Consider the following 27,297-nt stretch of genomic DNA (forward strand, 5'->3'; position numbering starts at 1 on the left):
AAATAAATTTTTGAAAACAAATTTTTCATTCTATATATATTCATTCGTGTGTAACTTTTTACTGTAAAACTGGCAACTTACGACTGTCAATTCTGCCTTGTAATGTTGAGTTTTTTTCCGCTGCCGGCCTGAGCGTTGAAATTGGTTCTGTAAACGAGAGTACGAGACCAAAGACATTAAAAGAAGGCAATAGAAAGCTAAGGTTTTCATAAAACAATATTTGAAAATCCGTTGCTCGAAATCATCTTCTCAATATGCCACCTGTTGAAACTATGGAAGTGGACAGCCCCGTTACGGAGGTTGAAGTGGAAATTACGAAGAAAGACGTTAAGGATGTTGATACAGCAACCACAGAAGGTATGGATTGTAAACTTGTCTGGAGAACAGATTAAAATCTTTTCAAGTTCTTCTGCTTTTAAATTCCTAGATTTTAAAATATATGAAAAACTTAAAAATTACAATTGTATTGTCATCTGTTAAATGAGACTAGTTAAATTTAAATTATTTGTTATAAGATTTTCTGGTTTCCAATATTTACGTGCAAGGATAACATGCTGGTGAAAAAAACTTACAGTCTCTTTAAACTTTATTACAGATATCCGTGAACAACTGAGGCAAGTAGAAAAGTCTGTTATAACAAAGGAGCCTCGATTTGTTTTCCGAGTACTGAGGTCGTTGCCTAACACTCGTCGTCGACTGAATCCCGCTGTATTACGTCGCATCATTCTTCACAGTTATAGCTATTCGATAAAGGAAAGAGACAACTTGCTTAATCTAGTAGGAGGGGATGACTCTCTTGATATTGCATCTCCAATCCAAAGAACAAGAGCTCCCAAACAGGGGACGTCTTCTCCTTTACCTGAAGTAAATATATCTCGGTCAAAATTCGTTTTTAACCTTTGCTGACTGAAGTTTATGTAGGTTGACGTATACATCCATATGTTAGTTCTTCTTCATTGTATCGATAATAAGCGCATTCAAGAAGGAGTTCTCTGCTCAGACCAATTAATGCAGAAAATAACAGCTCAAAATCGGCGTACTTTGGATTTATTGGCTGCTCGTTGCTACTTCTATCATTCTAGGACGTACGAGCTTGCTGGAAAGCTGGATTCAATCAGAAGGTAAAAATGAACTAGCTAAAAATACCTTTCAAAATATCTTAAATTATTATTATTATTCTAGCTTTCTGCATAGCCGGCTACGTACATGTACTCTCCGAAAAGATTTTGAGGGACAGGCAGTGCTGATCAATTGTTTGCTGCGCAACTATCTTTTCTACAGTCTGTATGATCAAGTAAGTTTTCATTATTTTATTTTTATTTATTTTTCATTAGATTACCTAATAAGTCGTTTTCTAGGCCGACAAGTTGGTCTCAAAATCTGTCTTCCCAGAATCTGGAAGTAACAACGAGTGGTCACGTTATCTTTACTATCTTGGAAGAATCAAGGCTATTCAATTGGAATATTCGCAGGTGAGAACACACAATTATTATTATTATTATTTTAATCTCCTAATTGTAACATTGTTTTGTTGATTTTAGGCTCACACTCATCTTTTGCAAGCCATTCGGAAAGCGCCCCAGCATACAGCAGTTGGTTTCAAACAAACGGTTCAAAAGCTTTTGGTAACAGTCGAGTTGTTGATGGGAGACATTCCTGAACGGCATATTTTCCGTCAGTCAACAATGAGACACGCCTTGGCTCCATATTTTCAAATGACGCAAGCCGTCAGGTTGGGAGACATACACAGATTCAATCAAGTGTTAGAGAACTACGGAAAAACTTTCCAGGCAGGGTCTTTCAAGCGAATGTTCCCCCTCCAAATTATATAATTAACTTTCTTATTTATTTAGGCTGATCATACCTATACTCTTATAATCCGTCTACGCCACAATGTTATCAAGACTGCGATTAGAGCCATCTCTTTGTCGTATTCGCGCATTTCTCTAGCTGACATAGCCCACAAGCTTTTGTTGGACTCGGCCGAAGATGCTGAATTCATTGTTGCCAAGGCCATTCGTGACGGAGTTATCGAAGCTTGGTTAGACCACGAAGGAAAATTTATGCAGAGTAAGGAGAGCATTGACGTCTACAGCACCAAGGAGCCTCAGCTGGCTTTCCACCAGCGAATCACCTTCTGCCTTCAGATTCATAATCAAAGCGTCAAAGCTATGCGCTTCCCTCCCAAGGCATACAACAAAGATTTGGAATCAGCAGAGGTAACCCCAAACTAATTTCGTTCGATTAATTGCAGGAAAAAATGAGTTGATTATAAGAAGCAATATTGTGAATACAACGGCGTTACTCAATATCGAATTCCTTGGCGTGAAACCAAATGCAACTGTGTAATTTAAAATCTGAAACTGTAGATCTATCAGACATGAATTATCTGCGTTTTATGTATTGGGCTATGGTAAAAAACAGATTAAATTTTTCTTATAGGAACGTCGCGAACGGGAACAACAAGATTTGGAATATGCGAAGGAAATGGCTGAAGAAGATGACGATGGTTTTCCGTGAGTTGTAGGTACTGAAATCAGCGCGTAAATGTGAGCCTCTATGTAATCGTTCAAGTTGCGATCCACTTTAATAAATCATCGAGGGAACTCAGGAAAGTTTTTTTCTTCGTTATTGGTCATTAATCCCTGGGAGAAAATACTGCAAACTGTAACTGTCGCTCAGAAAATTCAAATGCATCAATTTTGATTGCAGCACATCTATAAGATCGAATAGAAATGAGTGTCGGTTTGTGTTTAGTAAAAGATGTAATCATATTGTTTTATACCACAAACGACTTTTTGTGGATTAAGCTGTTCATGAGCTAGAAAATTTGATAGACGTTTCAATTCGATGGTGACACTAGCTTCATCTTCCTCTATTAAAACGTTACCGATAATTAAAACTATGTGGAAATGCTACAACCTTAAAGTCTTACTTTGCTTTTCAACGTGTAGATGATCGAAGTGTGAAGTTACGGAAACGGCTTCAGTTTCAACAGTTAGAGTAAGTAATCCTTCGGATGTGACGTGAAGAGTGGCCATATTGGCAAGGTTTTTCATGCGTTCAATAATGCTTTTCATTAAACGGAGCTGAGGCATATGAACTGAAATCTAGAGATTAATGGGTTTTATTTTAAATATTTATAAAGATATAAGAAAAATATCTAAAAATAATTACATCTGGATCCACAACTTCTGGCTCAACATAGTCATTCCAAAGCCTTCTAGGTACCAAATTCACAGGGATGTCGTGAACAACTAATCGTGAATGATTAGAACCTGATGGCTGAAAGTATACATGAGAAATTTTAATGCATATAAGGAGAATAACAAGTCAGTCAAGGAGCCAATCTCAAGAATACCAAGTCAATCTCAAAAGTTAGACACGGTGAAGAAAGCTTCTTTGTGAGTTTGATTTTTACTGATTTTGCAGTTCCTGATACTTTCAAGGCACTCAATGTTCTTGCAACATTTTCTATTAATTAAAATAAGAAAATTTTGAATCTAATAGTTTTAACATTGTTTGTACACTTCACCTGCAACAAATTCAAGGTATATTTCGTTATCAACGGTACTTAAACCTTCCATTCCAAATTCTGAAAAAAAGTGACCCTCATCAAGAGTACACCAAATAAGTGGAGAGGTTGAAATAGTCTGGGATTCACGGACAATGAAATACAAGTCGTTGGTAGTGATCCTTAGAATGCATGATTTCCCAAGTTTCGTCATGCAACCTAAAATGCCTGTAGTTTAAAATGTGAAGATCATTGATGACTTCGACTTATGAAATTTTAATCCTAGAACAGCAATGAATAATAGAATTCGGAATTGCGTACCTATGAATTGCTTAATGCAGTTAGGATCAATCATTTTCCCACGAAACTTCATTGTGAAAGTTGAAATGAGATCTTGAAACAGACGAAAAAACTTGAACAATAATGAAGGAGAAAATTTTGAACAGACGAAATTCCCCGGCTTGATTTGAGAATTGAGACTGCCAAATTAAGTTTAAAGCATTCTATATTTTTATTATTTTTCACTAACTTAATACAATTAAAAATTTATTTCTATTGAAATATTCATAAATTTAATATATAATTTTAAAAAATTCTTTCCTTTTTATTTCAATTTCAATTATTGCATAGGGAAAATTTGGCAACAATGTTTTGCCTTGGCTTGATTTTTTCGCATTCCCCATACGTTGTTTGTTTTCCTCGGCAAGAATTTTGCAGTTGTGAGTTTTATTGGATTAATATAAAAATCAAGAATCAAGAATCAAGATGACGCTTTCCAGTGATCTGGAAGTTGATTGTTGTGAAGAAGAATTGAGTGAAACTCAAGTTAGCTTCTTTACAAATGCTATGATGGAATATGAAAAAGCCATGTCAGAAGCCAACCAGATTAAAAAAGGTAAACTATACATTAAAACTAAACCGGCAAGTTAGTTCAGTTTTATTTTTGTCAGAAGGTTCATCAGTCACAAAAACTGGAAATGTTTGGTTGGTGAAGTCTACATATCAGGTTAAAGTTCGGAACCCTGTTGCACCACCACCTCAGTTACCAACACCAGCGGTTCAGCAGACTATGCATAGTCCTCGAAGTGGACCTACTCAATTTTTAATTAGACCCCCAATAATTCCTTCTGTTCCTCCTGTTTCCACACTACCAACAAAAATTTTCAGGCCTCTGAATCAGTCTATAGCTCTGTTACCTGCTGCAGATGAAACTCCAGCTGTTGATGAAACTCCATTTCCAGCATCACAATTGCTTTCACAATTTACTGCTACTACCGCAAAGAAACAGAAAGCTGCACCATGCATACAACCTGGCCAAGTTGGTCAAACTGTTCAAGCTATTCCTCAAACTATTCAAGTAGCTCAGGCTGCCCAAACTGCAAAAGTAATCCAGCTTTCTCATACTGTAAAACCTCCCCAGACTGTTCAAACACCAAAAGTCACACAAGCTGTTCAAGTTGCCCAAGCTACTCAAGTTGCTCAAGTTACTCCATCAATCTCAGGTGGAAATAACAAAAGAGCTAGTAGCAATCAACCTGTTCCCACGCAAAAGCCAAATAAGCCATCAGAAACATCACAAGCTCCTGCAGTTACTATCCCAACAAGTCAGCTAATGACGATCTTGGCGGTTCCTTCAAATGCCACTCCAGCGAAAAATACTGCGAGTGTGCCACCACCTGAAGACACAAAAATGCTGTCTAAAACGATACCTTCTCTTTGTGTCGTTGTTCGTCCGGCAAATTCAGTTCCCGACATCGTAAATGCCAAGAAACGAGAGGCACTAGGTTGGTTGAGTATTTTATTTTTTTTTATTTTATTTTTTTTTGTGCATGTTAAAAAAATTATTTCATTCGGTTTGTCTTGCTTTTTAGATTCGTTCGTAAAGAGCCGTTTAGTTCTCGATCCTCGTCGATTTGCGGAATGGTTAATGCAGGTTGGCCTTTTACGAAGTCAGCAATTCGGCACTTGTCGAACACATTTTAACGCGACATCAACCCCGGTTCCATTACAACTGCGAATGTACGCAGAAGAGAATAAATTTCCATTCAGGTAAAAATTTAAATAAGACGTGAACAGGTTATTGAATTGTGAATTAAATCCATTGAACATTTAGTGGGGGCTATGTTTGGATGACAAAATGTTGCGATCGCAACTTTGTTTCGATATTTCGTGAGTCATTATTTGAGGATTCTACCCAGTCCCCAACAGTTTTGCTAAAGCTCATTTATCACTGGGCTTGCCAAACAACCGTTTCGAACGTAGTTCAGTGGGTGAAAATCGATCATGTCTTTCTCCGCTTGTTCTATGGCATGTTACGGAGTGTTTGCACGGTACGCGTTGCTAGTTATTTATATTTTGTAAATTTTCATATTTATATTTTATACGAATGTAGGTAGAAGTGCATTCTAGCACTCCATTGTTCGGCTGCAAAAATGGCCGCGTTGAGGTTGGAGTGATTTCATTAGGTACAACATCGACGGATGGAAAGCGACGTGACGTTAAGGTGGAAGTCCTCGGCGTCTATGATCAAGAAACAAAGAAATTCCGACTGCGGGCCTGTGAACCAATCGCTGGGGATACGCGTAGTCGAGCTCGATTTACCAAAATTCTAGAACCCCTTCCAAAGTAAATGAAAATATTGCATCCCCAATTGCTATAATCTAATTTTTACCATTCCACGTTTTGTTTAGGTGGGTGAATCAGAAAGCCATTATCATGACAGATTTCACTGTTGAACGTGCGGCACTCGAAGAACTAGGATTTCGTCATGTAGTACAGAAAAATTTAAATACGGTTTCTGTTGATGACCGCCTAAACAATCGTACCATTATGGAGTACCTCCGCAAAACGGTGCCTAAGGTGTTCCAGAATACCCTATCACTTCTTTCAACTGCTACGATCCAGCAGTTCTTGGATGAACTAGTGTGGCGTGAAATCAACGGGCAATCATCATCTGATGCTTTCCATAATATTATTCGCGATATCAGCGCTCAAGCTCGTGCAGAAACCGGAATGCCATTAGTCAAGTGAGACATTCTATCTTAATTTTCGTATATTGTTATTTCTTTGATCAAAAAGAGGGAAACCATGCAATTTTCTGCTTATATAACTTTTCCTAAAAGCACTATTTTGTGTTGGCCAGGCGTCTACCTATCGTGTCAGTCGATCCATTCAAAGACTGGAGCATTACTCAAAACAAACCAAATCAAACCTCTCCAAATGAAGCCACGAGCACGGTAGCTCTTAAGCGCCCAATGGTCTCAACTATTAAAGAGAGCGCCTCAACGAGTGGGGCAAGTAATGCAAAGGAAATGCGCACTGTATCGTACTACGCCACTATGTTGGATTTAAGTAAAGGAGTAGCCATTCCGGATCCGGAGGATTCAGAAATGACAAGACCTCATCTCCAATGTCAGGTAGTGCTCTTTAATGGTCTTCGCGTTTTAATTTATCCCTTAAAATTCACGTTTACTTCGTTTAGCATTCGGAATGCAAAACAGTGACGCATACTAACTTGGAAATGATGGCACACTTGAGGCAACATTTGGTGAAAGACGCAGTGACTGATGGAGATGATTGGACGGAGCATTGTAGTTATTGCTTGGATACTTTAGCTACTGCAAGTCAGAAAAAAGCGCACGAAGATAATCATCACTTGTTTCTTTCGACATTTAAGGTAAGCATAAGATTATTATTGGTATGATTTCAAATGTTAATCAATGATCTCCCTGGTCTATAGTCTCAAATGTCGAGGGAAGATACTGCTTCCGTTAAAGATCTGGTGTGTTTAATTTGCCACGAAAAGTTCGCACAATTTCGCCAGTTGGAGCAGCATTTGGAGAAGACGCATGTGTACTGTGAGATGCCCTATCGCTGCCGTGTCTGTCATTTCCAGACTTCAGCCCACTCGCAACTGATCAACCACTTCTATGAAAATCACAAGAATAGTTTACATTTGTTGTGCCCTTTGTGCCTCGACACGTTCGATACAAAAGGAGACAATGAAGCAAAGGCATTCGATACAGGGCATATGCAGTACTTGCAGCATCTGAAAAACCATCTACCGTTGACAAACGGCCATCCTTGCAAGCGTTGTGTTCTGACTTTCCAAGAGTACGATCAGTTACTCTATCACGTTCGTACTGACCACCTCTCGGCCATAACAAACATACACGTGCGGCCTTTTAGTTACACGATCATCAAACCAGTTGGTTCCGCAGGCGGCAAGAATCAAGTGGTGGTCTATTCCAACTCATCAAATACTGGATTAACGTCAGCTAACCTTGCCTCATCAAGTTCTCCTAATTCGGTTGCTGGTGCCGGAATGAAAGCAAGTCTTAAAACGTACTCTAAAGAAGTTCAGGAGATACCGAATACAAGTGTGGCCCGTCGACTTCCGAACGTAACTCTGACAGAGGAGATGCTTCTTGCCGCCAACCTATGCATTGAATGCAAAGAGCCTTTAAAGAAGAAAAACCATTTCACCGGGTACATGTGCTGTACTTTGTGTCGCTTTTCAACTTGCTGTGGAATCGCTATGAAACTTCACCAGAATCACGTCCATAAAGGCCAAGTTGGTCCAATCCTTGGTATGTATCTGATTTTTCAAGGTTTACTTCCCCTACTTTGTTTAACCAACCAATTTGTGTGCGCAGGTTCTGTTTATGCTTTAAGTGAGACGGTGAAGTGCAAATGTGGATTCTCTAGCAGCAGCGGTCTTGATTTGGAACGTCATATGGTTCAGTGCGGTGAGAAGTCAGTTACTGTTGCGTCGTAATTCAACCATTATTCATCGGGGATTAATTACAAGGGCTTATAATCAAGATATTGCATAGGACATTTCTGGTATCTCAACTAGAATTTGTACTGAATATTTCCTTTTGGCCATGTTCTATTTGTATCCCATTATCAAGAAATACATTTCCTGATTTGTGTTATACATCCATTTGTATTCAGTACATACAGTGGGTACCTAAAGTATCCGTACGGCTGAGAGGAGCAGTACGGAAAACGCGTTTTTCAAAACGCTCCCATAAATTGAATTCTCGTTGGAATGCAATAAAATTTTTTTGTAAGGTTAAGATTAGGGTGGGGTTTCATCTGATTTTTTTTGGGAATTTTTCAACAACGCGATATGTGGTTTTTATCGCGTTGCGAAAGTATCCGTACGGCCGAGAGGCCTAGTAGGGAAATGGGCTTACTTTGGAGGCCTCTTATTCGGTAAATAAGTAACATTAAAGGGTGGGAAAGTTCTTAAAAAAAAGAGCTGCATTAGCTCTATATGTGATCATAAGATCACATTTTTTAAGTTTCATTTATAGTAATGAAATCAAAAATGAAAACACGAATTATAAGTTTTCCGTTTTCTTCCCCTCGATTCCCCATCACCAGTGTTGCCATGTCCCAAAATCTCTTTCTTCCCTTGGACGGAAGAGGGAGAAAGAGAAAGGGTAAATATCTTTTTATATGGCAACACTGGTGATGGGGAATCGAGGGGAAGAAAACGGAAAACTTATAATTCGTGTTTTCATTTTTGATTTCATTACTATAAATGAAACTTAAAAAATGTGATCTTATGATCACATATAGAGCTAATGCAGCTCTTTTTTTTAAGAACTTTCCCACCCTATAATGTTACTTATTTACCGAATAAGAGGCCTCCAAAGTAAGCCCATTTCCCTACTAGGCCTCTCGGCCGTACGGATACTTTCGCAACGCGATAAAAACCACATATCGCGTTGTTGAAGAATTCCCAAAAAAAATCAGATGAAACCCCACCCTAATCTTAACCTTACAAAAAAAATTTATTGCATTCCAACGAGAATTCAATTTATGGGAGCGTTTTGAAAAACGCGTTTTCCGTACTGCTCCTCTCAGCCGTACGGATACTTTAGGTACCCACTGTAGGTATAACTAATGTCCATGGATATGAGTAATCACTAACTTGGTAGCTACTAACTAGGTCCTCAAGCGAAGCATGAACATTTTGAATCATGAAATTCAGGTAATTTGTTTAGCATGTGTTAGAAGCTCTTTCGCGCACCGTCAAGGAGCTAACATGGGGAGAAAAATGCGTGGCAGCCAACTTACAAAAAAATCATACCAACAACAATAATAGATGATCCTTGTCGATCGTGTTGCAGACCCGTCGTGGTCGTCGTCGTGCCGATGTCTTTTTGGTTCAACTAGGCCGCATCCTCTCAGTCATTACCTAAATAGAAAAAAGAAAAAAATAATGAGTTAACATCACAATACTAATGAAGTTATTCAACAACTACACTAACAGTACATATGTAGTAACGACGATCTGGTTTTCTAGGCATCCAGATGATTCGAGCTGAACGGGTTGAATATGTCAACACCACGTTGATTTCGTTGGGCAGAGACCGTGTCGATGACAGCCAACGGGTAAAACGATACTAAAAGATGATTCACTTTGGTGATCCCTTATTAATTCAGCGGTTGTCGTTTGCCACCAAGAGCTCCAAGGCTCCACTTCTACCTAAATTGAAAAATCAGTAACGCACACCGTTAACTCAGGGGTAGAAATTATTAAAGAGCCATGACTTGTACAGAACCATGATGAGAAAAGACAACAACGTCAATCATATTGGTAATCGCCGTCTAGTGTAAAAATTTGCAATCTTTTGTCTTTTTGAACCGGTCAGCTTTTGAGAAATTTACCAATGCGAGTGAAAACGAGAAAAAAACAAACAGAAAATCTGTTAAGAAACATTTAGTGAAATTTTCAACCATACCAGTTTTTGAAATACGGTGAAAAATAACACTTGACAACCTGATGTTGTATTTTGCAGCATCAATGATGACATTATGGGGTAGATATAAAAGTAGGTAGCTAACTAGATTTTATGAGTGACCATCGAGATTTCGCAGCTCGTTGATGTGCTTATAAAAAGGGGCCATTACATTTCAGCTCTCCAACTTCCGTAGTCGAATGCGGCAGCTGTGATGGGATTGAAAGAGCCGGCAAATCCGTCCGTAGAAAGTCACCGATATTGGTTTTTTATTCACTTTTACGTCCGTTTCTTCTTACATAAATATATAGCTTGTCGTAGACTTGCCGCAATACCATCAGATACTTTATACTTCCTCTCTCTCCGCATACGACAACGACCGGATAAAGACTCGCTAGCTCTTCTTACACGCGGGAGGATTGCTCCAACTCTTTTCCCTCTGTCTGTGCAAAGATAAAAATAAGACTGAGGGAGGGGGGGGGGCTATTCCCAGCCATTTTGTTCTTTCTTCCTTGACAACCGCCACTCACATTTCTTGTCTTTATCGTTCATGTGTCACCGATACAATCGCAAGTCTTATAAGCTTATTCCCCTTGATGAGGTCTTTACTCTTTTTCTTTTATACTGCGCGGGCAAAAGATTCCACGTGGAACCATTAAAAAGGATCCTCCGCCACATGGAGAAAAAGAAATCTAAATCTTTTGGCAGATGTTGCAGGAGGAGAAATTTGCGGGATTCATCACACTAATAACGACTCCCGCGTGCATAAGAGAAATGCATCGGGAAACACTTGCTGGAAGGAGCTTATCGTACTAGTTCAATGCAACTTGGGTCCGTTTTCATAGAGACTTTTTCCTTGTTGCGAAACAGACGGATTTGACCGCACAATAAATGAAAAGAATCCTCTGATGCTTGTACAGCAGAAAAACCTTGATGCGGGGCTTTGGCTATTCTCGTCCGCCGACGAGACCTGATTGGTTCTCCCTTCGAGACGCGTCGTTTTCCCAGTCTATCGATCGACAATATTGGGTGAAATCAAAGGTGGACAGCGCAGGGCATCCATCCAAAAACTCGACGATGGAATAAGATTGACGTCAATAAAATAAAAATAAAAAAAGAAGAAATTACTTCCGGCTTTCATCAGTAGTGACACACAGCAGAATGACCAAAGTTACGTAACAAGTCCCAGCGCCTTTTTAAAATTAATCCCGATAAATAACGAAAGAGCCTTTGAAGTTGTCCCACGCGAAATCAATTGAGGGACTTTTTGACGGATGGTCGTACACAATTCCAGCCAAAGGTACTAAATACTCGTCCTGATCCTTTTTTCGGGATTGGATTTGATGACAACGTTCGTCATATCGAATCCGGTGGAAAAGCTTTTTAGCGTGGAGAGTCGATCCCGAATAAGTACAGCATCCAACATAAGTGCAGCAGGTGGCCTGAAAGCTAAATTGATGCCGACGCGGACGTATAGACGTCGGCGGGAGAGAAAATGGGGCCGCTCTAAGTCGAGTGCTGCTCTCTCTCCGTCTCCTTGAAGCGATTCTTGAAATAACCCGCCCAGCAGAGGAGCGGTACTGGCAAGGGGGAGATGGGGGGGATCGACGAGTGAACATGTTTTTCTTTCTTTTATTTTCTCTCCTAGCTGCGCAATCGCAAAAGTGGTCGCCAACTTAGTACAGTAGACACACAGACAATAAGTACAAAGAGATGATGCTGGTAGTCGGCGAAAATGAAGAGAACGTTTCTCATTTTGATCGAGTTAATTTGATTCGCTACTCTCTCAATAAATCCATGTCGACTCGGTTGACTCAGTTGACGTACCCGAATGAAATAGTCAAAGTCTCGCAAGTGCTCCGATGCTTCCACATAGTGATCTCTCAGATGTAACGAACCGTCATCGCTGCTGCCTGGCTACCGTTTCACCCGCAACATCTATCCTCTCCTGATTGCTACCGCCGTGTCTTTCTTCTTCTTCTTCTTCTATTCTTTTCATCCTTTCCTTTATTTATCCATGCACTTAAAGAGACTGTTGTAGCCAGCCGCCATGTCTCAAAAAGATCCTCGCAATATCTAACCGTATACACGAGCCAGACACACAGAACGTGTATAGTATAGGACATGACTCTCGAGAGGATCTCTATGCTGTCGTTTCATCCGCCCTATACGTTGGCCGGACTCATAAACCAGGAGCAGTCTCATATATAGGTGAGGTGATCATCAGATCAATACGTGTCTAACAGAGTAACGTCCACACAGTTCCCCACCCCCATTCGGCGGACTCTCTTACATCCAGTCCGTAAAATTCTCCCCCAAACATTTCTTGGCTCGGAAGGAAAAATAAAATAAAATAAATAAAACTGCCAATTTTACACAATGGAAAATGGGAAACTCACTGCTCTGGCCGGGTTCCGCATTGTGGGCTATTCCGCTTGGCTATTTTTGAACGACGAAAGCAGGGACGTACTATAGTGGACGCCGTTTGTGTATATACATACACAATGTCTACTTATGCAGTCATGTGAGATGTTTTCAGTGGGCGAAATTTTCAACTCGGTTTTGCCGGTTGAGAAAACCAGCAGCTCGGGTCGTCCACACAGCACTGCAAGCTGGTGCCGTGGTGCGCTATATATTCAACAACGCGTCAATCAACAGGCGTGAGTGACACTCGGGTGGTTGCCTTCAACTCTCACGGGTCGTTGATTTTCCAGAAATAGCCATCATTTATCTATTGTAATCATTTTTGAATAATGCCAATGTGCATTACAGCTATTGTTTGGCTGCCAACTGGTCTGTGGTTTTACCAAAACGTCATTAGTATCTCTCTCTGTGCTCCCGCTCAGGATTTTGAGTGATTTAATCCCGTTGACTGCCAGCAACGCGTACACACACATTCACGCAATCGTCGGGCTGATTAATGTTGACATTGGCCACAGAACGGGAACAGCGTTGAAAATAGTTTCACAGCACAGCGGAGGGGAAACAAAATAAAAAAGGGGGAAACTCTGGACGAGAAAGAGAAGCCAGCGATTTTGAAGACGACGACGAGGTATATAAGGTGGTCGAGAGAGAGGCTGCGCTGGAGCAAGGAGAAAACATTGCATGAGGCTCTATGGAAGGGGGGAGAAAGTGGGAGGGAGAACGGAGCTCCGGGAGAGGAAGATCCCGCTGCCAGGATCCACCACAACGCCAGTTCGCAACGGTCACGGTGCTAGAGACGACGGTCCCTCTCCGATTTCACCAGAGTTATACACAGAGAGTAACACAGCTGGGCGTATTTTTCTTTTTTGTTTAAAATTTGAAGCCTTCTATCCTGTACTTTTCAATTTACGACGTTCGGCATTAATCAAAAGGAGCCTGCCGTCTTTTATCGCCGTTAAAGGTAAATATACATATCATTAGGTAGCCACAACCGTAATAAACGGAGATGGAATTAATATTACGCCTAGTGCGTAGTAGACGCATCCGGCTGGTGGTGCGCGCTTTGCAAAGCTTGTGAAATATTTAGAGCTCGGAGCGACAATGTTTGTTAGTATCTCTCTTATTCTTTCGGTATAATTGAGTAGTGAATAGTTAAAGGGCTAATCGGAATGATTGCCGTGATGCATCATGTGCGAGGCCAACTATACACGTACAGAGAGAAATTAATCTAAAAGCCGATTCTGCGTCGCATACCTGGCTCGTGATAGATTGTCAAAGAGTTAGGAGAGCACAGCAGACAGAAAGACGCTCAGAGAAAAAGTTGGGGGGGCCCGAAAAGGAAAAGTATAGTAACTCGCGTCAAAACTTTCGGTACCGTACTGCAGGAGCAGGAGAAGCCTTTCCCCTATATTCAATGTGTATGACATCGACTCTACATCTCTTGCATCAATCAGGGACCCTGGAGAATTAATTGATCGCTGCTGAATCCGGTCAGATTTCCATCCTCCCTATCCATAATTAATTTCCACAGTACTCTCTCCCCCCTCTCGTTCCTCCAGCAACTCTTAAAGGTAATCAACGTAATGTTATCAGATTTGTCTTGTTTCCTGTTAGATCATGCAGTATATTTACTCTGGTGTATTATCTGCCAAATACGGTGGGAGTATAGTATTAACGAGGTACAAAAGCAGTCAACAGGCAAAGAAAAGAAATCAAAGAGCACTCGTATTTCAATTGGATCTTTCGAGTAGGCCGCCTTGTTCTAACCCCGCAAAAAAACTATTTTATTTTGTTTTGATTATTTTCTCTACCTGGTGGCTTGGCAGCGGTGCATATTGGGCTTGTTTCGTCGGCCTCGTGATCGTTGTCAAGACTCTCGTGTTTCATTACATCAAGTAGAAAACCTACGATATCACTACAGGGCTGCTGCTTGGAATAGAGCCCGTGTACGCAGGTACACATTGTATAGCGTGCACCGAGGCCAAGGAACTAATTGGGATCTTTAGAACGGTGGGCGAAATGTCAACCCATTGGCCTGTATCGCCCCAGTTTCCTCTACAATCCATCTCAGTGCTAATTCAATCATTCGGGCGGACATGGGCATTTGGAGAAAAGTCAAGCATTCGCCCAGCGACAAAACTATTTTGGCTATCGATCAACGAAGCGCAAATCGCGTCGTCTTTTTCACAGGACAAAACGAAATTTCTTCCTTTAGAAAAAAAAAATAGCGGCGGATTCGTTCACATCAAAATTCTATACATCTTGTTTAAACTTTCGCGCTACTTTGTCATTCGTTCGACGTCGAAATCCCATCGAATCCTACAATCTAATACGGAGAACATCGTCACCTTCCAAGAAATGCGACTGATTTAGACAAAGGAGAATATTAGCTATCCCCTTTTGTAGTCTCCTTACCTACTACCTAGGCATACATTTACCATGAGCCCAAGACCCCTAGACTTGCATCTAGGACAAAGTCTGTCGGTATTCCCTGTATGCTCTTGAACTTTTGTCAGCCAAAAGTTACAGACTCGGAGACTGGGTGCTGTTTCGCGGCGGGTTGGAATACATTTAGAAAACTAAAGGTGAATAAAAGTGCGACTTATGCCATACACCGCGCTGGGACTAATATCTAATACACTTCACCGGTCTGATCAAATTTTCCTTTTTTTCCTTTCTTTTGTGTGTGTGTCTCCGACCTTCTCTCCTCTTTTGTGCTCCTCAGAACTCAACTCAACTTTGCTATCATCGTAATGCAGCTCATTCTTCTTCTTCTTCGTTTCTCGTGAATCGGGAGCTCGAGACTGTACCGACAACTATTCAAGCCGACCGAGTTGCCTGAGAGGTTCGCTGGATGGATGGATGGATGGTTGGTTGGACAGGTTGACTGACGGACAGGCTCTGGCTAGATGAATTGCGTTCAGCTTTTAGACGCTAAAGAATTGAACGAAAAAATCTCGGCGACATTCTTCTGCCTATACGGCCAAGATACACGGCACATTTTCGAACGAGGTATATAGATCCCCCCCCCCCCGTCGCCGCCGTTCTCTGGGTGAAATCCGTCACGAGGTTTATGTCCCTCTCTACGTAGGGCCTACAGTAACTCATTTGATATGGCGCTCGTATAAAAATGCCCTCATGTTTTATGTAAAGAGGACAGCTAGCGGAGGCAGCGCAAAAGAAAACAACATCATACTCAAAATTTGTAGCCCGGCAATATTATTCGATGCGATATAATAAAAACCGGACGCTAGGATATAGTCGACCAACCGCTGTCATTTCAAATTTCAGTGTTCTTTTTTGATTTTCTTGCCGAACGTATTGATTTGTTCGACGAATGGTCTTAATAATGTGAACCTCTTTTTCCTGCGCGACCTTTTTCATCCTCTTCACTATAGTACTTTTCCCTGTTTTTATTATTTCTTCTGTGTTTTATTCATTTTCTTTTGAGCAAACACACTGGATGCCCTTTAGAGAGAAGTATATAGAAATCTACTCTCGTGAGGTTTTCCTTTCTTCTTTTTTTCGTTCCCTTTTTTTCCACTTTGCTTTCCCGACGAGAGTCGACGCGTGACGCGTCTCCGAGTTCGTCCAACTTGAAATCAGGTATAGCGAACAAGGGGAAACGACGACCGGACGGACCGATTTTTCTCTCCAGTCTATTGGTTTCGAGTTGATTTTCGCCAACTGCATTTTCTTCCGTCAACTTCTCCCCGCTGTGCTTCAGTGACAACAAACCCCTCCAGGACTCACGATTCCTTCCAGCAGTCTGACAAGCCCATCCAAAACACCGCGTCCAACAACTTTATTTTTCCCTTTTCTCCAAAGGAGAGAAAAGAAAGAATACCAAACACGGGCCATCGATTTCCCGTCTCTTCCCATTTCGCAACAATAACTGACTGATGGCGCATTCGTTCAGGAGGGGGGGGAGCGACAAGTTGCGCAAATTGCCTGAAATGTAATCAGAACCTGTAACGCTATAGAAAAGGAGAGAAAAAAGTTGACGCATTTCCATAAGAATAGAATCTCTAACCACCCGGTAAAGTTACTCCCCCACAGCAGCAGCAGCGGGTTGTTTATTTGGGCTTGGCTAATTGCCCAAACAGACGCCAACACAAACGTAATTCAATCCAACAAGTTCCGACCGAACCGCTTCTATAATCGAAACCGGACAGCAAATCAATCATCCGGCCACTGTTTGTGCTCACTAGCTCTCGCTCACAAAATTGATACATACACAGCACGATGGCCAAGAAATAATCCAAGACTCTCTTCAGTCTAATAGTCTGATCGATTCCACCTTATACATATCTCCGGTACACCTGCTCATCTGCGCACGACGGCAAACAAAAGGCGCAATCTATTACACCATCCAAAGTGGGTATTGTACACAATGGCGAAATTTGGTTCAACCGTATTGGCTGTACAGCTCTAGAGGGTATATGGTAAACTTGAGATATGATAGGAAAGACACAAGGTGAGGACTCATTAGTGGCGCAAAACATGGCAACAAAACCTTTCGACTGTACTACGCCAGACGATGGGCTCTCGCGTCGGGAGCACAAGCTCGGAATCGAGTCTCTAAATATCTAGTCTGAGACATGTTTGCATGTGTAAAATGATCATTATATATAGTACTCTCCCCCACCAACAATATTTAAACGAGAATCAAAGCGCGTGAGCAGAGGCTGTGAGAATGGCGGGCGATGGCAACTGCCAAGTTATAATGAAGGCTTCACAAGAGAGAGACGTGTGCAGCCCAAAGTTGTGTCTGTCCTGTTAGAAGCTCATTGATGAAAGGCCACACACACACATATATATATGTATGGAAGTTGCTCCGTCTCGTGTGATTTTTTACATACACAAAAATCAAAAACTTGGTCGCGTTCACTCACCCGTCGCAACCCATTTCTTTTCGTTGTTTATTATATGCCGCCAGCCGTTCAATTCGGCGTGAAGTTTTTGATTCAGAAAAAAAAGCAACAGAGCACGCTCACCAACAACTCGTTTGGGTAGTGAACAGAAAATCGCTTCCATGTGTTATTAGACGTAGAAAAGAAAAAGAAAAATAGAAAGCCGCAGTGCAGGTTGCCGTGCGAAAATAAAAGATTTCGTGTTCGGCGGTCTCCCGGACGCGCGATGGCAAAGAGATGTTTGGTTTAGACGGCCATGCCCTTTTGACAGCACATCCTTCACACAGAAAGCCGGACAACACACACAGCGCGGTGAAGACCTCTTTTTTTTTTAATAATACGCACGCCACTTCCATTTTCTGATTTCTATGGCGACGGACAGTTAGTGTATATCGGTCTCGAAAGAAGAAGAAGAAAAAGGAGGAACTTTTGTCGGCTGTGGGATGTTGTCGGTTCCAAGCAATTGCTTTGGTCGATTACTTTATAGCTCTCCGGCTTTTTTCCCCCACCACACCCCTGGCCGGCAGCATAGAGAGAGATAAAAGAGCGAAGACCAGTTGAGAAAGAAAGTAACTGACAACTCTCTCTCTCACCCCACCAATCCACCATCTCATCCCGTTTGAGGCGCACACACACCCAATCCTCTCAATCTCCTTCTTTTTTTGGTCTGCTTTTCTTTGGCTGGTGAATGGTTCGTGAGCAAATAATACAGAGGAAAAACATACAGGATGACAAGTGCGTCAATATGTGATCAACGTGTCACATCCTCCACCCAACTGCGAGATTCAATCGGTTAAAGTTTAAGTTGAGTCTATATATAGTAGGCTATATATCTGTACGTCCTGTAAGGGCCTATTACAAGTAGGAGGCAAAAGATAAACGAATTGATTCAATCAGTTCGCTATTCTTATCGCGTGTACAGGCGTATCGTAACAAAATCACTATGAAATTTGATTTCATCTTTTGCTGTATGGCATTCTCTTTTTTTTCGTACGTTGTTATATAAGGAGTAACTCGATTTTATGATTGGAATTATAGATGCCTCCGGGTGCCGGAGAAAAGTCGGCCGTCTGGCTCTTGGCCCTTTTCGTAATCACACTGCCGATTGTGTAAGTACAACAACATTTTAAAACAATTCCATTTTTTTTTAAATAATTCCCCATATCGATATTGACTTTTGGGTTGTCAGCGGTTTTCACTTCAATAGCCCGTAGGCCGTTACGGTATTAAATTACTTTTCTCCCTTCCGCTGCGATATCAATCTGGATATGAAAATCTAATATTTTCTTGACAACGCGGAAGTGTTCTTATATTTTATACATCCATTATTAAGGGCATGATTCCGGTTATTTGACTCTCAGGTTGTTAGCGTTAACGCACCTGGTAAACTCGCCTTCATTAGCTCACTATGTTTCATGCGCTTACGTGCGAGTGTTTCCAAGTGATGTAACTTTGAAAGATGAAATAATATAAAAAAATAATAAAAAGCTAAGAAAGAGAGAGACTAGTAGTTTCTATGGAGGTGCTGTTGTCGAAAATGTGACTCGCAATCACTAAGAGATGAATAGGTAAAGTGTTTTTACTAGCGAAATTTCAAACTCTGAGCGGAATAAAGAATAGAGGCAGTCTCCCCTCTATATGCATAGAGAGTGCTATAGCATTTCATCTCATTAGTCTGTACTAGAACAAAAAAAAGGAGCTTTAGATAACATTATGCACGGCTGAGCTTAAGAGAGATTGGTCCTCCTCCCGCCCACGAATGAGATCGGCAGGATCCCTCCCTGGCTGCTGCTGTGTGTGTACAGGTCTTATAGTACGTTCCTACTTTTGATTAAAACGAATTTTTCTTTTTTTTTTTTCTCCGTCAGTTTGGCACAAGTTCCGCAAGCCAAAACGAACGTTCGCGAAAAGGAGAAACAAATCCTGGACAAAATTCTGCAGCCCAACCTTTACGATAGAAGAATCCGTCCATCAGGAGCCAATGGAACAGGTATGCAAATCATTTCACGCCCGTCTTCCCCCCTTCTCTTCTGTTTTTGATTACAGCCTCCCACATTGTGTATCTCTACTGATTGATCGGCTGTGAATGATTTCCAGGGAAGAGAATGAACGCGCATGTCTGCCTGTAGCCCTGTACCCCCTTCCCCCTCTCCCTTGTCGGTGCTGTGTACAGGTCTGAACTCGGGTCCTATGTGCGTGGCCAAAATCAATACTTTGAAGGAAAAAAAAAGAAAAAAGCTCCAAAGATCAACAGGCAGGCAACAGGCCTTTTTCTCTTTGACGTCCTCCATTTGATTCTGTGCTGGCCCTACACACCGATGATCACGACGCAAGTTGATGCCGTGTTAAACGCTAGAAATTATCTCGGGAATGGGCCAGCAGACATGCAAATGAGCGCTGGTTTTTGATTGACATGATTCGATCGTCCTTTAGCTATTACACACAACATGGCTTAACTGCTCGTCATTTGTACAGATGGACCAACGATTGTCGTCATCAATTTGATGTTCCGCAGTTTCCCGACCATTAGCGACAACAAGATGGTACGTACAAGACATCAATCTTGCTCATTATTCAAATGGCGGTCTGTTTTATATGCAGCCCGGCATGTTACGGGATATCGTCAAAGTTATTCCCCCCATATCCAAAGCAAACAGGAATACTGTGACACTGTAATGTAACCTATAGTTTCGCTTGGCATTATTAGCACGTTATTAAGATACATGTCACGAGGCAGTCGGAGACGCGGTTGCCGGGAGATGGGATATGACATGACGTAACCAGGCAACACGCAAATACAGCAGCCGTCTCGCAAGATGACGGCAATAATGATAACAACAAACAAACAAAAGGAAAGAACAGATGAAAAAACAAAACAAAATAAAAATGAGTCTCGCCGCTGAAGTTTCTCTGTAAAACTTTCGATCGATAAAATATACAATAACGGCGGGAGCCGATGGATACGGAGAGAAGAAAAGCGGAACGGCAAAGGCCGTATAGATATACTTCACAAGAATATATCTATAGGTGTTTGTTTACACGCAACAAAAGGAACACGCGGGGGATTTCATTCAAAACTTTCTTGGCATATAATATTGGCTATAGTTTTCAAAGGAAAGAACAAAAAAGTGATTTTCTTTCTCTCTAAGATGCTGTGTACATGTCGAGACCGTATTTTCACATGCCCTTTTTCTAATCGTTGCAGGAATATTCGACCATCTTGACGTTCCGAGAAGAATGGCTGGACGAGAGACTCAAGTACAACGATTTCAATGGTGAGAGAGCAGCTGTTGTTTGTTAAAAACGCCCTACAGACTCATTAAGAGAGAGAACGTGTTTTCTCCTCTAGGCAAAATCAAATATCTGACGCTAACGGATCCCTACAAAGTCTGGATGCCCGACCTCTTCTTCTCCAACGAGCGTGAGGGACATTTTCACGATATCATCGTCCCCAACGTTTACGTCCGCATCTTTCCCAACGGCGCTGTCCTCTACAGTATTCGGTAATATAACGCCGGCAGATTTTTTTTTCAAGTTATTACGAGAAGGTGTTGGGTGTGACGGCAAGTCCCTTTTGGCTAATTGAATTTTCTGAAAAGTTGCACTTTGCTTGGAGTGTTGAAATTTAAAATATTTCCAGATTGGATTGTTTACCCACACATAAGTTGTGAGGTACGAAAACAGGCCTGATAATGTGTAGTCGTTCTACAAACGAGTTATTTAATGAACCCTAATTGAGTCGACAAAATCGGCAAGAGAAAACTTAGTTCCAGTCAACGGCCTAGCTCAGGAATAATCGTATTCCGTAACGATTTATAATCAACGCCACCAAATAGGAAAAAAAAGGAAGAATGGAGATGTATGTTTCCTACCTTTATGCCTGGGAAATACGGCCAGGCATCCACAAGTGCTCCGTCCGCTGATAAGTTGAATCTCCCAGGCGGGATAGGGAAAAGGGGGTCCTCGTGAATACACCCACACACACATGGGTGTACACGAGGACAGAAGAGATTTAGAGAAAGGAGAAGAAGAAATCCATAACTTGGCCGACATCGGTAGGTCCTCCAATCAAACTGGATGCTGTTTATCTAAATAAAAAATAACAAATGGGTTACGAAAAATATTTACAGAAATAACAAAAAGAAAGGAGCAGTTAGACAGTGGGTTAACCTGAATGAAAGTTCAAATGAGACTGTGGGTAAACCCTAATTGTTAATAAACAGGAGAATTTAAGGTTTCCATGCAATATGTTGCATTTATGCAAGTCATGCATCATTGAAATATCTAGCAGGTCATAGTCTGAATCAAAGTAACGAAAATCATTACCCTTGCAACGATGCTGGGATTGTTGCTGCTGACAGGTCAATACTGGAACAAGCAAAACTTGGATATTAGGTTGTTACGAAGGCTAGCCCAGGTCTCAAATCTGCACAAAGGAGTTAGGTTATACCGGGGTTATACAGTTGCAAACAAACTGCCATGCATTGACAGGGGGCTTACATGATGAATAATAGTCAGGAACTTAGGAGTAGGTTTAACTCTTCCAATTAAGCTCCCAGAATCATGCTATTTGTATTTTAAGTTTTATTTACCCGCTAAAACAGCATGGAGTTTGTGATAAGAGACGAAATCGCAGTTGGCACGACGACCACATTTTTTTCATTTGATTTGTTTTACTATTGTTCGTGCAGCCACGGTTGTACGTTTCCAAACTAGTAAATTAATAGTTCTGTTTTCTACTTTTCTTTGCGTTATTAATCTTGAACTTCGTCAATCGTCAGTTCATCTCTTTTTCGAAACTGTGATGATTCTGATGAAACCATACGACAGCAGACGACACTAATATTCTAATTAGCATAGATATCGATAGAAATGGTTAATAATCGAATCAACTTAAATCCAAACCGCTCAAAAACGATCAAAGCGGTTTTCTCACTCGCGTTCGACATGCGCTGAACGGATCGAGATGATTTTAGTACGTAATAGTCCGTCTATTTGTTCGTGGAATAACGTACCCTTCGTAAACTTTTATAGAATGAGTTTTAATATTGTATCACTATTTAACGGTTGTCATTACTCACGCCAGGCCGCCAGAGTTGTGGGCTGTGTATTTACTAATGCCTGGCAGCTCTATATTTATTTACAGCTCATCAAATAGACATTACACGGAGTAGGTTGGGCTCCAGTTACATACAAAATTCTCCGTTGCTGAATATTAGAACTTTCGTCAACCGAAATATATGGCGTCACGTAATTATTCGAAAACTGAGCACTTGCGCAAGCCCACTCGCCTGCAGGAATTTTAGATTTGTTTCTGCGGAGCAATTATCGCAGGGGGGAGCAAGGGCGCTAGTTCAAAGCCAGGCTGAATTGCAAATGGAGCAAACAGCACTGTGAGACGTTATTCACAGCTGCGCAAACAAATTCAATGGTGGCCGATTGCGTAGAGTAAGACGCAACTCGTCGTTCGGCGAAATTCTCTTTTATTATTATTACGTAAAAAAACTACGTTCAATGTGGTCTAGATTGACTAATGTGACCCTAACCATCCTAACGGCGCAACCGGATATTTATATGAAAAGCAACCCATGCACACGGATATGGACAAGGCCACAAAGGCGGCCGTTCTTTTAGCTCCCGCCGAGATCCCGCGATGAATTGATAGCAGATGTGCGGTAAAAAAAGCAAGTCGGCCCCTCCCTCCTCTTTGATTGTCTTTAATAACATGAGCTTGTAGAGCTTACACTTTTCATTTTCCTCGTCTTCTGTTCGACTATAAAGCACCGGAGGGATCAAATTCCATATCGCTTGACGATGGAAGCTATATAGGAGGACGGCCCAATTGGTTACACACACACAGAGAGAGAGAGAGAGGGGTGGGTCGTGATACGCTAGTCACGATCCATTTTATGTATCCCCGCGTTGAGGCTAGATACGTGAGTTGAATTTACGACACTGCGCAGCACTTAATGGCCACTACATGGGAGGAGAAGAAGAAAAAAAGAAGAGAATGAAAAGGGGGTGGAAAATAGAAATCCAAACCGAAATTGTCACAGCGTCTCCATATCTTGTATCATACAAGCCCCGCGTCTATATTCCGACATGTCAAACACGGATAAATTTGTTTTAGGAATATATGTAAGGATGTATATAGACTCTCTCTCGTGTATAGAGAGATACGATCTCGAGTAGATCCAACAGCTCTATTTGTCATCGGCGAATGTTTCCTTTTCATTCCCCAATCTCCCTACTATACATCTTTTACTTTCATTTTTTTTTTCTTTTCGTTGCAGTATATCACTGACGCTTTCGTGTCCGATGAACCTCAAGTTGTATCCGCTCGACAGACAAACATGCACTCTCTCCATGATCAGCTGTGAGTATATAGCGACTACTATATCTATCCTCTTATACACTTGATGCTTTATAGGATACGGCGAAGCAATCGCCGGTTAGACTCTCGAAACTCATAGTTTGCCTCCATCGAGTCGACGCGACTATTCTTGTACATATTCAAAGAAGAAGAATTGCTTTTGCATATTTAGACAAACGTTTTGTATTGATACGTGGAGAGCTTTTGTTTTATTTTGTAAACCTTTCTGCTAAGTCTATATTACATAAACACAGCGAGTCTTTAAGTGGTTTGGACTGTGAAACCGCGAATCGATTCAGTCACGTAACCGCAGAGCGTGAAATCGATTATTTCAGCACAAAAGAGTTGAAATATAGTATATCATTGAAAAGAAACAAATGTCACAAGGACTTGAATCGATATTGCTGTGCACGTGCGATAAGAGAGAACAATCAATTTCAGACATGTTTTAAAACCAAAACTAAATTTCTTATCGCGCAACCGATAGAATAATCAAAATCCAATTTGAAATCTATCAGACGGATGGACCACCGAAGATTTGGTGTTCCAGTGGAAGCAGGTCGATCCTGTTCAAGTGGCGAGAAACATGCACCTACCACGTTTCATCCTCGAAAAGTTCCAGACGGATTTGTGCAACAGCATCACCAACACAGGTAATATATACATCTATATGCACATCTACTAATGAGTTCTTCGAAGATGAAGCCCCCACTTTTTTTTGGGAAAGATTTTACTGATTGCACAGTCTCTTTTGTGTTTTAAATCTTATTTACAATTGGAAATTTTATTTTCTCGCACCCTTTTGAGTCGAGAACGATCAGACATCTGAAACAAGCCCTGCGCAGTAGTAGTAGTATTGGGCCTTCCATGTGTAGTTGATGCTGGTGTCGAACCAATCGTTGCGAACGCATTGAAAGTCGTCGAGACCCAATTAAGTTTTTCTTTTTTGTACCGCTGTTGCTGCGCTCGGCTTCGAGCTTGTCTCTTATAAGAACCTCCATATTTATAGTTCGGGTTGGCACTCCAACAGGACCCCTGTGTCGTGTATCAATAGTCGTCGGCTGACAGAGTCGATTCCGAGAAAACTTTGAAAGTGGAGAAAAGGAGGGAAAAATAAAGCGATCAATAAAATACAGATGGGTTTGACGCGCGATGTAGAGAGAGAACGTTGGGCGAGCCAGAAATGGCTTGTGCATGATCGACTGTGCCACTCTGGAAGAGACCCCGCCTCAATTCTTCATATTCAAATGATTTTCTATGCAGCTTGCGCCGAGATCAAATAATAATAGATTTGGGTAATCATCTGGCTGTTTTTTGGGTTGTGCATGTGGGAAATACATACGTGAAGCATTTTCCCGGAAAAACAAAACTAATATTCCAGCAGAGGTGGAATAATAACGACCTATCACGTTTGTCGAGATCGCGTGGGTTTCATATGAATAACTGAAATAGAAGAATCACATTTTTTTATGATTTGATATAACATCTTTGTGTATGCGTATAATGTGTGCGTCTATTTTGATGCAGGCGAGTACTCGTGTCTGAAAGTGAACTTGCTGTTCAAACGCGAGTTCTCCTACTACCTGATCCAGATCTACATTCCCTGCTGCATGTTGGTCATCGTCTCGTGGGTTTCATTCTGGCTGGATTCGAATGCCGTTCCGGCTCGCGTCTCGCTAGGAGTGACCACTCTACTCACGATGGCCACCCAAACGACCGGCATCAATAACTCTCTGCCGCCCGTCTCCTACACAAAGGCAATAACGCGCGTGTTTATTACTATACTCCGCCGCACAGGACGGCAATCGACTCATTTCCGAGTTGTTTTCCGTCCTGCCGGAAGAGAGCAAGAGTGGCTGAATATGATATCTATATGGGAAGAGCTAATCGACACGGGGCGCGGGTGTATTTTGCTTCGAATTCATTATACACAGGCTATTGACGTGTGGACGGGTGTTTGTTTGACGTTCGTGTTTGGCGCTCTGCTGGAGTTTGCGCTGGTCAATTACGCCTCGCGTTCGGACGCCCACCGGGAGAAACTGAAAAAGCAAAGGCGCCAGTGGGAAATGGAAAGGGAGCGGGACCAACAAGCCCTGGTGATGGAGGCCGCAGCCGCAGCGGCCGTTGTCGAAAGCCGGATGGATGACGGCTCCACTACATTTGCCATGGTAACATTTATATTTTTCCTTTTTCTTATATACTCTTACCTTTCGCTCTGATGAAAGAAACAACTAGCAAATAACTCTTTGATTTTCCCACTGTGCTTTACAAATATTAAATTGACGATTGAAGCGGAAACTAAATTTGAGTCTTGTTGAATGCGCTGACGAATTCAGCACGTCTATTATACCGACTGATTGGTGTTTGTGTTTGATTGCCCCAGAAACCATTACCTCGACTACGAAATGACGGCATCTCGCTAGACAAGTCACGTCCCCAGCATTCAACTTACGACTTCCACCTCGGGATCCGGAGCTCCTCCGCCAGTAATAATTCAAACTGTTGGCGATCGTGGATCTCCAAATTTCCGTCGCGCTCCAAGCGCATTGACGTCATCTCTCGCATCATCTTCCCGGTAATGTTTGCACTTTTCAACTTGATCTACTGGTCCACCTACCTCTTCCGTGAAGGAAGTGAAGAAGAGTAAAGCAAAGAAAACAAATAGAAATGGCCGGCCGGACTGTTTAAGAAACTGAAGAGCTGAACCTTTCTATAGCTCTTTTCCGTATTACGTATTTCATCGTGTCTCTCGCGTTCCAACCCTCCATCGCTCTCCTCTATTTGTTATTTCAACAAGACATTTGATTACCAATGTCGCGCTCAACCAAATTTCAGAGCTAAAAATGAAGAAAGGTTGTTCTAAGAAGAAAAACAAATTACAAAAGAAAAGATGGTATGATGACACACTGCTCAGATTTTGAATTTGAATTTGTACTGTACACGTTGGCTGTCACTCTTGTATAACTAAAGAAAATCTATTCGATTCAGTAACTATTTTCTCAATGTGTGATTTGTGACATTTTCCTTTTTGGCGCCAGACGGTTTCCAGCAACAATTGCTGGCCCACGTGCCATTCGTTATCAAACGGAAAACGCCCTTCCTAGTCATCAAATGTCACCAAATTCAAACTGATCAAATCTGCTGTTGTCTGTTCGACGTTATAATATATCAATCAAATAGCTGTTGTCGTGTAAGCTTTTATTCCCTCCGTTCAAAGGTGTTTCCCCCACACTATTTGATGATATTCATGAACAAAAAAAGATAATAAATAAAAATTAATTCAATACACACACATGTATTCTCGCTGCAATGAGAAAC

At 41.5% G+C, this 27,297-nt stretch overlaps 4 protein-coding genes and 2 long non-coding RNA genes across 9 annotated transcripts; 3 read left to right on the forward strand and 3 right to left on the reverse strand.

The window, feature by feature from the left end:
* The first annotated feature begins 60 nt into the window (after positions 1-60).
* Positions 61-2,615, forward strand: LOC124200080 (probable 26S proteasome non-ATPase regulatory subunit 3). The gene is made up of 8 exons (XM_046596177.1): positions 61-357; positions 596-864; positions 922-1,121; positions 1,183-1,294; positions 1,359-1,472; positions 1,542-1,790; positions 1,854-2,219; positions 2,443-2,615. The coding sequence occupies exons 1-8, from the start codon at positions 255-257 to the stop codon at positions 2,518-2,520; spliced, it is 1,491 nt and encodes a 496-aa protein (XP_046452133.1). The 5' UTR covers positions 61-254; the 3' UTR covers positions 2,521-2,615.
* Positions 2,312-3,988, reverse strand: LOC124200090 (checkpoint protein HUS1-like). Its single transcript, XM_046596193.1, has 7 exons — positions 3,836-3,988; positions 3,536-3,742; positions 3,362-3,474; positions 3,178-3,285; positions 2,936-3,110; positions 2,786-2,875; positions 2,312-2,717 (listed from the first exon to the last, which is right to left on the reverse strand). The coding sequence occupies exons 1-7, from the start codon at positions 3,885-3,887 to the stop codon at positions 2,629-2,631; spliced, it is 834 nt and encodes a 277-aa protein (XP_046452149.1). The 5' UTR covers positions 3,888-3,988; the 3' UTR covers positions 2,312-2,628.
* A 174-nt stretch (positions 3,989-4,162) lies between these two features.
* LOC124200064 lies at positions 4,163-8,453 on the forward strand. 2 transcript variants are annotated; one of them, XM_046596146.1, is made up of 10 exons: positions 4,163-4,409; positions 4,468-5,298; positions 5,386-5,563; positions 5,628-5,844; positions 5,907-6,139; positions 6,205-6,540; positions 6,657-6,930; positions 6,996-7,190; positions 7,254-8,103; positions 8,170-8,453. In XM_046596146.1, exons 1-10 carry the CDS (start codon positions 4,280-4,282, stop codon positions 8,289-8,291), a joined length of 3,366 nt encoding a protein of 1,121 aa, XP_046452102.1. In that variant the 5' UTR covers positions 4,163-4,279; the 3' UTR covers positions 8,292-8,453. The 2 variants fall into 2 exon arrangements, with proteins under 2 accessions (XP_046452102.1, XP_046452101.1); XM_046596145.1 differs by having other exon boundaries at positions 4,166-4,409; positions 4,465-5,298.
* Positions 8,454-9,424: 971 nt separating this feature from the next.
* On the reverse strand, positions 9,425-10,662 carry LOC124200104. Its single transcript, XR_006877154.1, has 3 exons — positions 10,442-10,662; positions 9,799-10,012; positions 9,425-9,725 (listed from the first exon to the last, which is right to left on the reverse strand). It is a non-coding gene; the product is annotated as an uncharacterized LOC124200104 (long non-coding RNA).
* A 2,708-nt stretch (positions 10,663-13,370) lies between these two features.
* On the forward strand, positions 13,371-27,267 carry LOC124200075 (glutamate-gated chloride channel-like). 2 transcript variants are annotated; one of them, XM_046596171.1, is made up of 11 exons: positions 13,375-13,654; positions 18,645-18,715; positions 19,475-19,596; positions 20,082-20,149; positions 20,812-20,881; positions 20,956-21,109; positions 23,900-23,982; positions 24,498-24,632; positions 25,507-25,736; positions 25,914-26,147; positions 26,363-27,267. In XM_046596171.1, the coding sequence occupies exons 2-11, from the start codon at positions 18,645-18,647 to the stop codon at positions 26,624-26,626; spliced, it is 1,431 nt and encodes a 476-aa protein (XP_046452127.1). In that variant the 5' UTR covers positions 13,375-13,654; the 3' UTR covers positions 26,627-27,267. The 2 variants fall into 2 exon arrangements, with proteins under 2 accessions (XP_046452126.1, XP_046452127.1); XM_046596170.1 differs by having other exon boundaries at positions 13,371-13,654; positions 25,507-26,147.
* On the reverse strand, positions 21,125-22,395 carry LOC124200106. Of its 2 annotated transcripts, none has more exons than XR_006877156.1 (3): positions 22,199-22,395; positions 21,933-22,032; positions 21,125-21,694 (listed from the first exon to the last, which is right to left on the reverse strand). It is a non-coding gene; the product is annotated as an uncharacterized LOC124200106 (long non-coding RNA). The 2 variants fall into 2 exon arrangements; XR_006877157.1 differs by having other exon boundaries at positions 22,107-22,395.
* Positions 27,268-27,297: the final 30 nt, after the last annotated feature.

This window comes from Daphnia pulex, chromosome 8 (assembly GCF_021134715.1).
Source record: "Daphnia pulex isolate KAP4 chromosome 8, ASM2113471v1".
Taxonomy (NCBI): domain Eukaryota; kingdom Metazoa; phylum Arthropoda; class Branchiopoda; order Diplostraca; family Daphniidae; genus Daphnia; species Daphnia pulex.